The sequence below is a fragment of the Chaetodon trifascialis genome, chromosome 8 (genome assembly GCF_039877785.1).
Source record: "Chaetodon trifascialis isolate fChaTrf1 chromosome 8, fChaTrf1.hap1, whole genome shotgun sequence".
Lineage (NCBI taxonomy): Eukaryota > Metazoa > Chordata > Actinopteri > Chaetodontiformes > Chaetodontidae > Chaetodon > Chaetodon trifascialis.
This window is the reverse complement of record NC_092063.1, coordinates 15808733-15825758: the sequence shown is the minus strand read 5'-3', so window position 1 is coordinate 15825758 and position 17026 is coordinate 15808733. Positions and strand designations below refer to the sequence as shown.

General features: G+C 41.3%; 2 protein-coding genes across 12 annotated transcripts in view; one reads left to right on the top strand and one right to left on the bottom strand.

Annotated features, from left to right (window-relative positions):
* Nucleotides 1-354: 354 nt before the first annotated feature.
* emc1 (ER membrane protein complex subunit 1) lies at nucleotides 355-10147 on the bottom strand. Its single transcript, XM_070968196.1, has 22 exons — nucleotides 10014-10147; nucleotides 9388-9515; nucleotides 9234-9299; nucleotides 9052-9145; nucleotides 8837-8965; nucleotides 8253-8379; nucleotides 8015-8164; nucleotides 7648-7815; nucleotides 7442-7513; nucleotides 7030-7128; nucleotides 6776-6872; nucleotides 6028-6144; nucleotides 5052-5251; nucleotides 4686-4835; nucleotides 3854-4015; nucleotides 3605-3724; nucleotides 3068-3205; nucleotides 2528-2701; nucleotides 2058-2268; nucleotides 1857-1941; nucleotides 1633-1762; nucleotides 355-1316 (listed from the first exon to the last, which is right to left on the bottom strand). Exons 1-22 carry the CDS (start codon nucleotides 10103-10105, stop codon nucleotides 1137-1139), a joined length of 2889 nt encoding a protein of 962 aa, XP_070824297.1. The 5' UTR covers nucleotides 10106-10147; the 3' UTR covers nucleotides 355-1136.
* A 960-nt stretch (nucleotides 10148-11107) lies between these two features.
* ubr4 (ubiquitin protein ligase E3 component n-recognin 4) overlaps nucleotides 11108-17026 on the top strand; it is a 52990-nt gene continuing 47071 nt past the window's right edge. For all 11 annotated transcript variants that reach the window (XM_070968195.1, XM_070968193.1, XM_070968192.1 and 8 more), the window contains exons 1-8: nucleotides 11108-11236; nucleotides 14136-14233; nucleotides 14367-14470; nucleotides 14702-14831; nucleotides 15163-15308; nucleotides 15532-15631; nucleotides 16467-16608; nucleotides 16811-16935. In XM_070968195.1, coding sequence (XP_070824296.1) covers nucleotides 11112-11236; nucleotides 14136-14233; nucleotides 14367-14470; nucleotides 14702-14831; nucleotides 15163-15308; nucleotides 15532-15631; nucleotides 16467-16608; nucleotides 16811-16935 — 970 coding nt within the window. In that variant the 5' untranslated portion in view covers nucleotides 11108-11111. The remainder of the gene's footprint in view (nucleotides 11237-14135; nucleotides 14234-14366; nucleotides 14471-14701; nucleotides 14832-15162; nucleotides 15309-15531; nucleotides 15632-16466; nucleotides 16609-16810; nucleotides 16936-17026) is intronic.

The window sequence follows — 17026 nt, the reverse complement described above, 5'->3', positions numbered from 1 at the left end:
AATGAAATGGGTACCAATCAGCTTTAATCATATCAGTAATAATGTAATTACTGGCCAACTGACAAGATTGAAAATTTTGTTGTTTTTTTTTTTAGCCAATTTTACTAGTTTATATGTCAGTAAACACATTTCTGGAAAATGTAATACAACCTACACTAAACAAGTACATATTAGCACATTATCATAACCCTGCACCTCGAGGTAAATAAGTGACAGTACTTTAAAAGTAAACCCCACGTTTACTCAAAAAATGAAATATTTCTGACGATAAGCATTTTGGAGACTATAAAGAATTAATTTCTGCACTCGCTCTGAAAGCTCTGGCAAACAGAAAGAACAAACACTTAAACTGGATTTCTGGGACAAATTTTAATGGAGCATCAACAGCATGATTGTATGAAGCTGCAGGATGGCTGACGGAGAGAAAATAAAGGCTGGACAGTTTCCTTCATCAAAGCGTGCGATGGTGATGACAGTGGGATGGTGCCTTTGGTGGGAGAATCTCAAACTTCCACGTCTTGTCAATGCTGCAGTATCTCCTCACACTTCATATTCACAGTTCACTTGTCAAACCAAATGGTGTTTGAGTATCGTGATGATTCAGCAGGCTAAGTGTATAAACCATACAACTCTGGTGTCGTACCAAATCATGCTGTCGTCTTCCACCTTTTTTCTGACCTCCACATTTATTAACAGTCTCCATTAGAACAATCTAAGGAAGCTGAAATGTCACAAAAATAATCTTGGAGAAAAAAAAAAAAAAAACATTGTTAAAGTTTCTAACTTTCACATGTGTAGGAATTTCCAAACTCCGCTGATTAAACCCGAGCCTGTTTTCATTCATTTGTAATCGGTCATGTGTTAAACATCGAATCAAAATGACATGGCAAAAAACAGTTAATTCTACTGTGAAATAATTCCTTGTGCTTGCAAAATAAGTTAAAAAATAAACACATACTAATCCCTCCTTTCATCACCCCACCCCGCCGTTCCCTCACCCCTGCAGTTCCTTATGGGCCTTTCTGAACTTTGCCCTGTGTTCTTCTACAGGCACGGCCTCAGCCGTCTTCATCTCCTCGGGCTGAGGTCCTTCGCGCAGCCTCGGGGCTGTCAGAGATGGGATTTTGACGTTCACTTTACCGCCAGGCCCGGTTGAGCAGTTTGACCTCTGCCAGGCGTTTGCTGATCATGGTGGCAAAGAAAAGGGCGAAGAGAACACTGCTGATCAGCATGTAGTCGTAGTCGTCCTTTAGCACGTCGAACTGCTTCGAGGGATAGACCCGCGTCTGGTAGATGTCCAGACCATACGCCACCACCTATGAGGGAAAAGTCATGTTTACATTTAAATTTATCTGAAGGGGAGAAAACAAAGTCAAAACTAATAATAAATATGATCATACTGTGCACAACTACCCACTTTATATATATCCACTCAGTATTTATTCATTTGTATTATTGAGATGGTTTATGATTTACAGAAGCACTTTGCATGCACGCACGCACACGCACACGCACACACACACACACACACACACACACACACACACACACACACACACACACAGTAGTTCTACCTTTATTTTACATATTGTTCACCTTCCTCATATAATGTTTGTCAGTATCGTGACTCACCAGGCACGTGGACTCCAGTCCAGAGGGGGCAGTGTAAATTCCTCGCACTCTTGATACAGTCTGATTGTAGTTGATGAACCACTCTGTACGGATCAGCAACTCTGGCGCGTACGGTATCAGGTTCTCTTCACTGGAGAGAGAGTGGTTAGATAGACAGACAGACAGGGAGTAACAACAATGACAGAAGTCACTGAAATGTTTCAAACCAAACCTGGAGGACTCACCGGCTTTGCTCAGATACTATTTCTGGCCTCCGAGGGTCAAGGAACATCTTGGGTAATGACAAAATTCCTCCAGATGGCAAGCCAACTGTGACAAAGAAAAGCCAAAGAAAAATATTTTGAAAAGGCCTCGGACAGACACACAAACGAACTCAAACATGTAAAGGGAAAAATGAGCTTTGACTGGACCTCACTGAAACTTACTGAGCAGATGGCGGCTGGTGATGCCCTTCTCAGTCAGTGTGGCCTCCAGGGTAGAAATGGAGGAAGGGAAAATGTAAGACTGCTGAAGCACCTGTGGAGCATGTGGCCGATCCAGTGAGCTGAACACGGTGCTGTTGTAGAGTTCCATCCCCTCGTACAGCTCAATTACAGAGAACTCGTTCCTGCGAGACTTGGTGCTCCAGTATTCATACTGCGAAGTCACACAGAGGCAGGGGACACATTCAGTAGTGAGATCACATGACCCTCAAGGCATCACCAGCGTTCCCCTTCCACATTTGTCTCTTAATGTGTTCAATGTTCGATTACAATGTGGGTGCTTGGTCATTTTTATATAGCTGCAGTGACCCAACACTGTATTCTTACTGCAACCAAGCAAAGAGCATCAAAACATGATCAAATCATTTTTTTTCCCATCCTTTGGAGTGACTTTAGCGTTCAGTTATACTCACCACCACCCAGTTTTCAGAGTGCACAACATGCACCGGTCCTCTGGCCTTTCTCTGAACGGCCTCATGGATGATACGACCGGTCACGCCATCTATCAGGAGGATCCCGATAAAGCTCCGCTCCTGATGCATGTCTGTGCTCTCCGTCACCACAGCCAGTAGATTGGGGTTCAGGTACTGTAAGAAATGACAAGAGACAATATTCAGCATCTTAATCAATGTTGAAAAATACGTGTTCTGTTCATCATCATTTATCATTTGGGTATAGCAGACTGCACACGGGCAATACGAAGAATCATGGTTTATTCTTATTCAGAGTCAGTGCTGGAGAGCGGGTATGATTCACTGGGGAAACAGTGACATGAGGTACAGTATTTCTTGGAAAATGACTTTTCAGCCTACATCAGTGACTCGTCAGATTCTGACTGGTGTGGGAAACAGTGAAGTTGAGACAACGCTGACCAAATCCAGCATCAATAAGAGCAATGATATCAGTGTCAAAGTTTCTCACCGCTCCACAGTGTTAGTCAGAAGTCATCATACCTTGTAGAGGACACTTCGGTCTCCCATTACTCTGCCCTGGGAGTGCACATGTTCATTGGGCCTTTTCCCTTTGACGGAAACAATCCTCTGTACTTCAGTGGGGATGACAACCTCCCAGATGAGCTCGGTGGACAAGTCCTGAGTGCACAAAAACATCCAGATTCATTCTTTCTGTCATCTCTGCTTTAAGTATCATTTGATGGGAGACAGACCTCAAGACCTCATGCTCATTCTCAGAATATTTGAGGCTAAAAGTTCAGTACTCAAACTGAGAGAAACTCCCACTCTCAGTCAAATATATCCTTAAAAAAGGCTCCAGATCTATTAAGCATTCGTTAGGTAACATACATTTGACCATTCTTGATCCCTTTTTCGTGACTGAAATAGAATATTAATCCAAAAAACAATAGAAAAAAAGGTATCCATTGTTGTCATCTAAGGCAACCAAAAGCTGAAGAGGTGGTGGCTTGGCTTCCTAAAACGTGTGTAAAACTCTTGACCCCTGATGCGCAAAGATCCTTGAAATATTTCACTTGCCGTTCGTAGCCTGTAGCCAGAAAGTCTTCCCTGGCTGGAGTCAACGAGGTAAAAGAATATGGACGAGGCCATCTCCTGGAGCTGCTGTAGCACATTCTTTGTAGAGGGAAAAGCAGACACCTGCAGAAAAATACCACACAATTTTTATAAGTTGTCTCTGGATAACCAGTATCCCTCACTTAGAAAGAAGATAACTATCACAATTAAATTCCACATGTTTGTACTGGAGGCTTACAGCATGCCACTGACCTTGTACTGGTCGTCAACAAGAAGTAAGACTTTAGCATAATCCTGGTCCATGAGAGGCAGCAGGAGTGACTGCAGTATTGGCTGAGGCAGAGCAGGTGGAGCGATATGGCTCTTCTTTCCAAAGATGGGGTTAAATACATGGAGTGCGGCCAGGCCTGTGTCCTAAAAATGCAACAAAAATATAAGAAATGGCGATAAATAGATAAATAAATAAATACAGGCCACTTCTACAGTGACACAGGTTAGACCAATGTGTTCCTCTCAAGTGCTGCTGCGGGAGAAAAAGTCTTCAGCTGCTGATCTGCTGATTTCACAGTAAAGTCCGTCCGTCCATCCATCCATCCATCCATCCATCCATCCATCCATCCATCCATTTTCTATGCCGCTTATCCCTTTCGGGGAGGTGGGGGGGGCCGGAGCCTATCTCGGCTGTCAATGGGCGGGAGGCGGGGTACACCCTGGACCGGTCGCCAGCCGATCGCAGGGCACATACACACACCATTCACACTCACACTCACACCTAGGGGCAATTTAGAGTCACCAATCAGCCTAATGAGCATGTTTTTGGTCTATGTGAGGAAGCCGGAGTGCCCGGAGAGAACCCACGCATGCACGGGGAGACCATGCAAACTTCACACAGAAAGGCCCGACCCGGGAATCAAACTGGCGACCTTCTTGCTGTGAGGCACGCGCACTACCTGCTGCGCCACCGTGCAGCCCCACAGTAAAGTCATTTGCTTTATTTATGTTTGTCTGACCCACAAGATAATGAAAGTGACTCCCACCCAGAGGCTTTTGAACCACACAGCTGAGAGCCCTCGCTATTAGATACCTTGTCTTTGATGAGCAGCGTGCACTGTGGCGGATGGGGGAAGTGTGCAGTGGTCCGTTGCACCATGAGTTTGAAGGCTGCATTAGATGGCACGTTCTCCAGGTAGTGCCTCCACAGAATACTGCCAGTCTTGCTGTCAATCCCAAAGAGCTTTAAAGAAAAAAAGCAAAGGATGAACTGTACTGGAAAACAGAGAGTTTCAGAAACTCCTGCTTGAGTCTATTTATTAGTGTTCCATTTCACTCTAGTCCTGCTCGACCACAGACAAAACAAACTGGTTTGACCACCAGTGTGCAGCACAGCTCATCTCTGCCACAACACGACCAAACAGTGGCTAAATGAGAGGGCAGAGCTTTAGTCTCGTACCTTCCCAGATGCAGTGACCATAACCATCATCTTCTGCAAGTTGAACTCATCTCTGGAGAGGTTCTCGATGGTCACGTCGTTCTTTATTTGGCTGCGAGGCTTCCGCGCATCGTAGAACAGTTTCCAGAGGTGGGCGATCCAGGCCTGCAGCAAGATGAGCTGAGAGGAGAGCCTCTTCAGCACCATGGACATCAGGCCGTCTGGACACATTACAGTGAGAGGACAGAGGCAGCTTAATGACTTTCAGTGGAGTTCATTCACATTTAAAGATATAATTTGTTTCTTCTAGTGCATGTTGTGGTATTGTCAATGCTGGCAAAGCACAGGTGCACCAGGTGTGTAAAATCCAGAACATTATAAACAAATATTTGTTTAGCTGCTTATTCCTCACGTCATCAATGAAACGATGCAAGAAACCAGACCAGAACAAGTAAGGCTTTGTAGAAATATTATATGACTAAATCTAAAGGTGAAATCAAACAAGGGGATGCAGGGTGACTAAAGGAAAGACCCTTAAGACCCATTAATCAAGTTTTACTGAAGAAGAGCAGAGTATTACCTTGAATGGCTGAATCCAAGTGCAGCAATTAAAGCAGGACAAAAACAAAAGAAAGTGAAGCCAATAGCAACCAAGTGAACACACCCAAGAATCAGTTCATCCAACAACCTCGAAAATAAAAAAAAACTAAAACACTGATGATTACATGCAGGTGCTGAGCAGTTGGAGGTAGGATAAAAATAAAAGCATCAATTCAGTGGATTTAATTATTAGTTGTATCTTAATGGAAAAGTGCAAAAAGATGAGATAAGTTTGACAAGCTACCCTGAAGAATAGGAACTGGACAGCTGCCTTAAGTTTTAAAGCATATGAGAATAATAGATAAAATACTGAATGTTAATCCACAGCAGATATTAGTGTTTAAAGTGGGAAACTTGGGAGGAAAAAAACAGCAAGGGATTCTGGGTTGACATTTACCGGCCTTCTTGCCAAACTCTCCCTCCAGCTCGGCCTGCGTTCCTGTGAGAGGCAGATCCACCATTTCCATTGTCACCACATCAGACAGGGCCTCCTCTCTTGTCCACAATACACGCCCTGGAAAACAAGACTCATAATTGTTCTGCAATCATTCATTCCACTTTCCACACCCTGTGACAGTGTGCAGTTTGCGTTGACGTTTTCCATGAATTAAAACTTTTTTTTCCTCTCCCATCGTGCTTGTGGAAAGGACAGGATTATGTGCACATGATGAAAACTGAGAGCCTGTTTGTGCTCCACATAGTGGTCAGATGTTGGCAGCATTTGTGATGATTAAGATGTGGAATACCCAAATGTTATCATGAGGCAGAGCATGGCTCACCAGTCTCCCTGCACTTTGGAAACATGTACTTGATCCCGACAGTAAACACAGTGACACATAAATCAAGCTATTTCACCAGTCAGCGTTTGGCTGCTGGCTATAAATCCCATGTGACTTCTACAATCCACCACCTGCAGACAGATCAAAAGCAAAAGGTCAAGACACAAGTGTTTTTGTGGGATAGGGCCAAATAAACCTTCTGAAAAAATGTTATTTTGTCAGTTATTTTATGACTATGAGCAGTATTTTAAAATGCTCTGACTTTGGCGCCCCTCGGTGGCAGAATCACAAACGACCCCGTGATGAGCACAGACAGAGAGCACTCTTTCCAACACTGGCAAAGCTTCCCGTTTCTGTCATTGGTACCTGGCTGTTGTAGGAAAGTGAGTGTGTGGTCCTCTGTCTGCACTATGACCCTGTAGCCAACGGCGTCGTCTTTCTTGAGGAATGCCTGCACATACAGCTGGAGGGAAGAATAAATAGGTGAACATCCAAACACCTGATGGGCACAAGCCCTCTCCCAAACTTCACCGATCCACTCTGAGAGTAATCATATTATTGACTTGACAAGCCAGATATCAAACATGACGGAGAATCACTGGGAAGAAATTTAGACTCACCTTCTCTGGTTTCCCACCATAAGGATCCAAAGGGAAAATCAGCGTTGTGTCTAGAAGTCTGCGTCCAGTTTCTGCATTAAAGAGGTTTAGACTGCAGGCCTGTAGGGAAGAAAACAGACTTTCAGCGATTAAAATAAACAAAATGATCGTTCTCATTTGATTTTCAAATAAGTGTAGAATTAAGTTCAAAAGATGTGAAATATGTTTAACTTTGTTTGCAAGCAGCCACATAAAAATCCCAATGAAGACAACTTTAATCTGTTCATCAAAATCAACATGTGAATCACACATCAAGGACAAAAAAGATGATAAAGTAAAGACGATACTAAGCCTACTGGCATAGACCACAGTTTGCACAAAGGCAAACCACATACTAGTATGGATCAGAGAGTATGATTCTACATTAACTCACAGTTTTATTCTTGGGTGACATGACAGCAGCAACAGTCTTCTCTCCAGTGGTAGCAAATGAAACCAGCATGGCCTATGAATTGAGAAAAATGCATCATCAACATTTTGGATGGCAAATATTACAAGCAACAAGTAGTCTGGGTTTTAATTGTGTGGGTCTGGATTGCGCATGAGGGAGAAATGAAAGGTAGAGAAACAGTTACGTACAGGTTTGAAGTCCCTCAGCGTAACGATCTGCCCATTGTTGAGCTGGAGGAGCAGGAAGTGTTCAGGACCCAGCTGAAGGAAGAACTCAGACAGCGGCTGTCGGGCTGCGTTGGGCTGGGTGGACACCAGAACTGGTTGGAAGCCGGGGGTGACTTCAAGTCCCAGTGACTAAAAGAAGACAAACGGTAGCACACTGTGAAAAACGGTGAAAAGCATTTACTCAGAAAAAAGAGGTATGAAGACAGACAGCTGCATTGTGTAGGTAGTGAAATGCAGATAACAAGGGAGAAAGGGAGACCTACCCAGAGCAGAGCATAGGATGCATGTGGTCATTTTACAAAAGGAAAAGGTTTATTTTGATGAGTACCTGCAAGGGGAGCTGGGTCATCTGTGTATCCATGTGCAAATCAAGCATGTATAGGGATACAGCTGCAGGGTCTACGCACGTCAACATCCCCTTGCCGATCACTGCACAGCTGGCCTGTATGTTGGACAGCCATGGGGCTTCGACAGAGATCTGAAGATAGCACATTGGTTTACATGAGTTTTATTTTATCTTAAATCGCCTTTATATACTTAATTTCACAGCTATAAATCCGTATTACCTGCTTGATTATCTCTCCATCCTCCACACTGTATGCAACAATAGCAATGTGGGAATGGGGAACAATTCCCAGAGCATACACTTCACCATTTCCACCAGAATACATGGCCTGGTAATCCACGGTTTCACTGTAGGGATCAAGGAAACAGACAGCTATACATTTTGTGTTGCCAACTTTGTTCTTAAGCACACACGATGTCTGCCTTTGTATACCAGACATTTCTGCTTCCTATTTGCTGCATCCTGTTGATGCTTGAATTAATAATTGTGATGAACACATCCATTTTTCTTCATGTTCGACCTGATTTTTGCGAATGTTGGAGTTGCTACTTGAATGATTGCATAAATAATTCTCAAAATGTTTAGAACATATTCTCTTTCATACTCCATCATTTTTGATTCAATATTTCCATGATATTAATTTAAATGAATTTTTAAATTTCCCCCCAAACACACAGTATAATTCCAACCACTACCAGCATCTTACGTATGATGTAAACTGTACTTTCTAGAAAAGCATTCAAGCAAACAAAAATACTTTACGTTCTCCATGCTCACCCAATACAACAAAACATGGCCACTTGCCTTTCTGGTAGATTCTCTATCCATTTTTGATGACCATTTGAAAGGTAATGGAGAGAGATGACGGTTTTCTTCAAAACAGCCACGTGTTTGACATTGTCTTGATGTCCAATTAAACATGCCGACTGGAAACTAAAATGCATAATAAAACCAGTTAACATCTGATCAAATTGAAGACAATTCTAAATTTAAGTACTGCCAGTCGAAGAAGTAATCACCTGCCAGAGTCGAGCACAACCTCCCAGTTCAAACCACCAACATTTATCTCCCAGGAGCGCAGCAAGCGGCCATTACCGACCACCAGCACCGCATCTAGGAGGCAAGAACAGTTTAATGAATTATCTGCTTTCAATAATGGAGTTAAAATCTCTGTAAGCTAAACTGCAATGACAAAAATCACCCTGTCCATGTTGTAGAAGAGCATCAATGTTCCCCTCTGGCCCAGTCTTGTCCACATGTCGCCAGACTGTAACAAGACATCAAATAAATACTAATATCACAACAGAGTATGTTTCCTGAGAAGTGGGTCATCAAAAGACAAACACAATACTTACAGAGGTCACCAGTCCGAGTATTGAGTGCAGCAAAAACATTGTTCTCTGTTGCCAGAAGCACTTTTTTGGATGATTGTAGCTGTGTGTCGAAATGGGAAAAGCGAACCTTGCCAATATATCGTTGCCTCCTATGAATCACAAGACAAATAACAAGCTGTCAGAAAGTCAACAAGCTAGTTGACACTTATAGCTAGACCAATGCTTGTATCACTCCAGGAATAATCACAAACACCAGTGTTATGACACACAGTTCAACTTTAAAATGTGTATATATATGTATGTATATATGGTCTACGGATTATTATCAGATTGGCTGTCGAAATACTTAAAGCCAATTTCAATCATATTTACAATAACTCAGTGAACTTACTGGATCATTGGTTTCATAATGTCAGATTAAAAAATTGCGAACAACTAAGAGCACGTACGCTAAGCAAAAAAGTGACACTCCTTGTATTCATTTTTCAGATTTTTTTTTTTTTTTGGCCTGCTCTTTCATACAAAGTCCACCCCAAACACACCGGGTCGCAGCTAGTGGCTGTGACAGGTGTTAGCATTAGCATCTCCAGATTAAAACATAGCTCTAAATAGCACATATATTTCATCATTCGCTACATTCCTCTTACCAGTCAAATTTTCCTACTTGATCTTCGAACACAGCCTCAACGGTGCCGTACAACATAACAAAATTCACACACAACAAAATTAGCTTTGCCATTGCAGCAGTTGCTTTGGCTTGCTCTTCAGAAGGAGGAAGTCGGAAGTTGACCGTTTTCCTTTAAGTCTTGTGATAGGAGGTGCTGCCACCTACAGCTGGAAAGAGGTACAGCTTCAATAAATGTAATTCGAATCAACTAAAAAAGATAGATAGAAGCTCATATAAATAACAATAATGTAGCGATAATGTTTCTTCAGTTAGTAAATTAACAGGCTTTTTGTTCAAGATAAAATTGGTTCTGTTTTCTCTCTTTTCTCTTTTTTTATGCAGACATGAATTTAAAATTTTAATTTTACTCATGATGATGATGGTGATTTGGCGCATAATTAATAACAAAATTAATTGCAGAAACACGTGTGTACAGAAGGTTAAATGAAGTGAAAAGATGAAGGAGACCACACTTTTCATGTTTGGTTGTTGTTCTTGAATAAGGCCTAATTGCTATTGTGGACACAGTGCTGTTTTACGGTAAGGGTAGATGGAATGTGAGTACTATACTTGATTTTTGTACTGTCCATATTATATTGGGCCAGTGTTTGTCCGGAAGGCAATTTAGTCATTCCTCAGATTTGAGAGAAACTGGTCCAATTTGTTGAGGACACATTCACTGTTATTTTATAAGAATGTTAAACTGACCATGATTTGACATACTTGTTTCTTAAATCAAACAATAAAATAAGATAAACAAGGCTTACCTGTTTTGTTCAATGGGAACAATTGCAATCCAAAGGAATAAATATTGTGACCTTTAAGATGCATTTGTATTGTTTCTATAAGTCATAAATGTAATGGGGAAAATAGCCATTTTATTTGTATGTGCAAAATGGGAATTGTATTGCTGGGATGAAAAACTGTGTGTATATGATTTAAAGTTTGGATGAAATTATGTTGGTTAGACCAACATCACTTCATGTCAGTGACTGATGTGAGGTTGTGAGCGCCCCCTGCGATTTACTTTCACAGTTTGCTCTTCCACTAGCTAGTTTTTTTTCTTAGGGATTTCAAGATGGCGTCGAGCGGAGGAGATGGGGAACACGAATGGACAGCGGCAGTGCGACCGCTTTTATCAGCCTCGTACACCGCTTTTGAAACGAAAGAGCTACCTCAGCTTATTGGGTCTATAATCAACAGGTAACCAGTTACATGTCAATAAAATCCATGGCTCTATTTACTCAAATACTGGCCGTGTCCACCCAAGAGCGAGCTAACTGGCTAACTTGCTAACCTTAGCTTGGTTAGTTCAGTTCGATGGGAAACGTTACCCGTTGAGCTAACGTTAGCGGCTAGCAGGCTACTTTAGCTTAACTTGCACTGGCATCGAGTCAGTTGCTGACGTTAGCTAACATTAGCATATTGGCTAACTTACTTAAAATGCGATTTAGCTTGCCATGTCAGGTAACTCATAAACTTGTTTGAAACAAGGAACGACATATGACTGTTCAACATTATTCTTTGATATAACAGCATTGCTGTGCAAATATTAATCGACGTCGCAGTGGAACGTTTAGAAATTTTGCTTCATCATTAGCGAGCTAACCCAAACATTAGCCAGCAAGCTAGCTAATGGGCCTTCCATTGGACTGAATAACGTAACGTAGAAATGGCCCAGCCACAGTAAATTTGACTACGTCAGCTAACTTTAGTTGGCTAAATTAAATTCTGCTTTTATGCTTAGCTTGTCACATTCAGTCTACTCTGTGCATGTTAGACAGCTTATGCTGATTAATAAGGTCGGTAGCCAGCCAGTTTAACGTTATCTGCTCTAGTATGTATGTGGTTAGGCTGAAAGTAGGCGGAACCTTGTAGCGTTACTCTTCTAATTTTTGATGAGGTGATCATAAGTCGCTGTTAATGTATCGTTGTAGTCCGTAAGACGATAACTTGGTGATACTGATGCTTAGTAATTTAGATGTAATGCTAGAGGTTGTATAGAAAATCCGACATGGTACTACTAAGCCGAAAGGAAGCTGGTGCAATGCCTGTCACGGAGGAGGAACTAGAGTGTCAGGCGTATTTATTTTCGGGGACTTGTCATGACTTTTTTCTTTAAACTAGGCAGTAAATGCACATTTGGCTCTGCAGAGTGCCATGCCTACATCATCATGGAGTGATTATCGAGTAGCCAGGTTGTCACTTGACACTCCTGTGGTGACATCAGCTTATCCCTGTGGGCATTCAAGTGAAGGACTTCCTGTGATGTTAGTAGGTTTCATTTTCTGAAGCAGCATTCAGGTTGCAAATATGAGCAGTAATCCTGCTACCAGGCCTGTTTTGTTTTCACATGAAACGACCATTTGGCCTGGTTTACATGTTTGTTACGTCTATGACTATTCTGCTGCTCACTCAGTAGCCACGGTTTCACATTTAAAGCATTTTTGTTAGCAACATTTCATTGACCATTCATGAGTTTTCAACATCATGAGCTTTAAAATTGCAGCTGAGTGAGTGCGACAAATGTAGTTTGACTCTTTTGATGTGTGGTTAGAAGAATTGTAGAGTGTGCATGACGAAAAGCAAAAATTTACATTGTTCAAATATTTGCCATCTTCCTAGTGTTGTAGCAACAGATAATAGACACTGCAAACGGTCCTGGCTAATAAATGAAAAATAGGACGAGTGTGAGAAAGTGTGTCTTTTAAGTTTGGTAGCAGGTTTTGGGTGTTTTGGTCTTCATGTCCTTGTGTAGTTTTTTTAGCATGTGGATTAAGTGTCAGTAGGAGCCCTCCATTTCCCTCACCCTGGTAAAATGTAGTGGGAAAAGCCAGCAAATGACCCAAACAGCAGTCCTTTGGGGCTTGTTTCAGCAGAAGTGGAAGTTGGAGAAAAATCAGATAATGATTTTTCATGTTAGAAAACAGAAATGCTTTCTTTGTATTTTGTTGCCTTGGTGATTCTGTATACTGAATGTGGACACATACACACACACACACACACACACACACACACACACACACACACACACACACACACACACACACACACACACACACACATACATACATACTGCATATTGTATGCATATTGTAATGGTGTGACATATTGAAGTGGTTTGTAATGGCACTTGAGCAGATGATTTCTTAGAGGCTGCAGAAAAAAGACAGTCTGACAGTCTGCCTGTGAAGTACTTATGCAGACAGAAGGTTGGCCACACAGGTCGGTCTCCAGTCTCCACCAACACAGTCTGCCTTCCCTCTCTCTGGAAGTATGTGATCAGATCACAGATTGAAGAGGTGTCACTTAACTTGAGCATTTTGTGCCATTGCTGGATGGATGGTGTAGGACACTGCTTCGGTCTATTGACAGAAACATTACATTGGAGTTGTGTGTTTCCAGGTGTTTTTAGGACATCTAATAGGCTAAGGCCCACTGCATAATTAACCACAAAGTGGCTTTGCCTGGTCACAAACTGCAGTTAGTCCAAGTAGATCTGTCTGTCAGAAACAACTGCAGTAACAGTGTGCTCAAAAGCATTAATTTTATCTGAGGACAATGCACAATGTTCTGCCACAGTGCTGATAGCAGGGGTCAGTTCTGTTTTCTTGTTACTTTTGTGACAATACATGGGTTAGAACTCAATAATAAACTGTCATTGTTTGTTAAATGTGGCAAAATGCATACAGATGTCCCTATACAATAATATTTTCTACAGGCCTCCCTAGGAACCTTTAATTGTTGTACCTCAGTTACCAAACACAAAAAAGGGACAGACAGTTTAAGCCAAAGGTAATACAGTACCAAACATAAAGCCACACTATTTCACTTATCATTTGCACAGTGTTAATGATAACTTTTGCAAGCATGTTCATCAGTTCTTCATTTTTTTGTCTAGATCATTGTATTTGGTAAAGGAGGTGATCAGATTGTGGCAAAATGTTGTAGGTGGTATTACATTGATTAGACCTGTGTTTCTCATGCCAACACCATGCCATTGTCTGTTCTGTTCTGTCTCTAACTCCTCTCCAGAAAGAAAGGCCATAGAGATGTTATATATGAACTGTATTCAATGGGATATTCCACTTGTCATTTGCAGTGAATCAGACATTCTTCACCATGACAAACAGTATGAGCCTTTCTACTCATCATTCGTGGCACTCTCTGCACACTACATCACCACAGTATGTGGTCAAAGTATGTATCTTTCATTTTCTCTTTAGTGTAATTAATCAGAAATAACTAGTGTACCACCATTCAGCCCAAATATATAAATGTTTCAGGTTAGGTTTCTTCCAGCCAGCAAATTATATTTGCTTTGTCTCCCTAGTACCGAGGAATCAGCTGCTGTCGGTTGCTGCAGCATGCAAAGTCTTGATTGAATTCTCATTACTCCGCTTGGAGAACCCAGACGAGGCATGCGCAGTATCACAGGTGAGAGAAACAAACTTTATGGAAGATTCTAATTTTGACTGCATTCAGCTTCCAAGCCACAGACAAAATGTTATGTTTCCTCTGTCAGCTATATTTTTTTTATATTTTGTTTAGTTAATTAGACATTAACCTGCTTTTTCTGGCTACATATGTCAGTTTTGTGGTTGAAAGTACATTACTTATGTATAAACCCATGTGTTAAATTGAGTAATACTGTTTATTTTTCTACAGAAACACCTGATTCTTCTCATAAAAGGACTTTGCACTGGATGCAGCCGACTAGATCGCACAGAAATCATTACTTTCACCGCTATGATGAAATCTGCCAAGTTGCCTCAAACCGTCAAGACCCTCTCAGATGGTGAGTGTCCCTCAAGATCAAAGTTAAACAATACTTCAGTCATTATGACACTGCTGCTGCTGGTAGTACCATGATTCATTTATTCAAAAAAAGAATTAGCAGAATCATAAAAAATGTCCCCACTGAGTCCAACAACAAAACATTTTTGACTCTGGACTAATGCATTGCTATTTATTTTATTGATTTATTAGTGTCCCACACTCACTGATGAAGTGATTGTATTGTCATATTGTTGGTTTTACAGAATATCCGAAAGGCTTTTTTAAAAAAAAAAAAATCTTGAAAGCTTTGGTATGTGACTGAGAAAATTGTGTCATTTTTCATGTAATAGTGGAAGATCAGAAGGAGTTGCCCAGTGCTGTGAACCCAGAGCTTCGACAAAAAGAAGTGCAAATGAACTTCTTTAATCAGCTGACTTCAGTTTTTAACCCTGACCTTACCACCATCTTGGCCTCTCCATCAGCAGCACACATGCAGGCAAGTGTTACAGAGCAGCCCTCCAGCTGCCTGCTCCATGACTGTCATCAGTAATTGACAGCAAGTTAACCACAGCAACTTGTTTCCTCTCATAAGTGTTTGACTGAGACTCCCTTTTCAATGTACTATTTATTGTATGAAAACATGTGAAACATCTGCTCTTTCACTGCACTGATGGTGATTATCATTATAGTTATTGTTTTTCAACTCTCTTCAACTATAGGCTGAGAGTGATTGCGATGACCAAACCACAGATCAAGCCATTCAGGCCAAAATGAAAAATGCCTTTGTCTCTCAGAATGTGTCAAGCTTACAGGAACTTGGTGAGTAGTTGTTACTTTGTTGTAGGACATTGCTGGTTTATATTTGCTGAGACTGTGCTTGTTTACAGCAGTAAAAACCATGTTGGGACTACATTTCTTTACAGTTAATTTTCCTTTTTTCTTTAGTATATCCACTTGCAGTATTCACTCCTTTACCATTATGTTTCAGGGATTGACATTAACATTAAAGCAAATTTACCATTCACTTGCCCAGCACTCTTTTTTGATTTGTGTGGTCCAGTAGTAGTTCTTTTTGGTGCTTTGTGGAGCCTGAAGGAACATTGCCACTGCTGTTTTTCTGAGATGAAATGTTTGAACTGCAAGCGGTTCCCACTCTGTGGAATACTTGGAGCTACTCCTGATCAGTTGATCAAGGCATTCTGAGTTGAACACATCACAAGCATTTGTTTCAAAACAGCATTTTGAATGTATTCATTTGTGAACACACTTTCTTCTTGTTTTGGACAAGTGGACAAGCCTTAATGTTGAGGTCTGTCTTCTCTGTTCAGTGCTTTCCAAATTGAATGTCACATGGAAGTTTAAGGCCTCTCCATGTAATCCGTTTATGTGTGATGCCACTTAATACATAAAACACAGGCACACAGCGTTTACAGTGTGAAGTACTCTTCACCTTGCAACAGTGGTTTAATAGAATCTTCGTTTAGTGCATTTTCCCTTGACCTTTTCATGCCACATGACAGTCACGAATGTTAATTTTTCACTGTCATTAGTGGAAAAATTGTACTCTGGCCGATTGCATGGATCTTTAAAGATTTTGAATTTCAGAGCTTTTGACATTGTACTATCACATTTTTTCCATAACCTTTCCTTCCAGGTGGGTCTGAGAAGTTGTTACGAGTGTGCCTCAACCTGCCCTACTTCCTACGCTACATCAACCGCTTCCAGGATGCTGTATCAGCTAACTCGTTCTTTATCATGCCTGCCACAGTGGCTGATGCCACTGCTGTCCGCAATGGGTATTTTCATACATTCATATATTTGATTAAAATGTTAAAATGGCACATTTTAGTGAGATTTATTTCTGTTCACTTTTTGTTAATGGGCAGTATAAACTGTTAAAGTTTCTGCATTTGTACTTGATGACTGTGTTTTGGAAAAGGTTTTTTTTCCCCCCTCCCAACATTCAATTAACTTTCTGTGTTTAAAACCCATACCCAGATTTCACTCACTGGTGATAGATGTAACCATGGCATTGGACACACTTTCCCTGCCTGTACTGGAGCCCTTGACACCAGGGAGATTACTGGATATGACTGTGCTGGCATTGAGCTGCCTCTATGCTGGTAGGTGAAATACAATTAGACTGTCCAGCGATTCAAACTGCAGACTCAATCACAAGCAGGTTAGCTGCTCTGGTTAGCAGGCATTTTTTAA

Excerpts from the sequence above, each read along its gene's own strand:
- emc1 (XM_070968196.1), bottom strand. The coding sequence starts at position 10,105 with ATGGCAAAGCTAATTTTGTTGTGTGTGAATTTTGTTATGTTGTACGGC. Across the intron at positions 7,129-7,441 it reads TGTCACCCAAGAATAAAACT|GCCTGCAGTCTAAACCTCTT; the intron begins GTGAGTTAATGT and ends TCTTCCCTACAG. Across the intron at positions 2,269-2,527 it reads ACTCTGAAAACTGGGTGGTG|TATGAATACTGGAGCACCAA; the intron begins GTGAGTATAACT and ends GTGACTTCGCAG.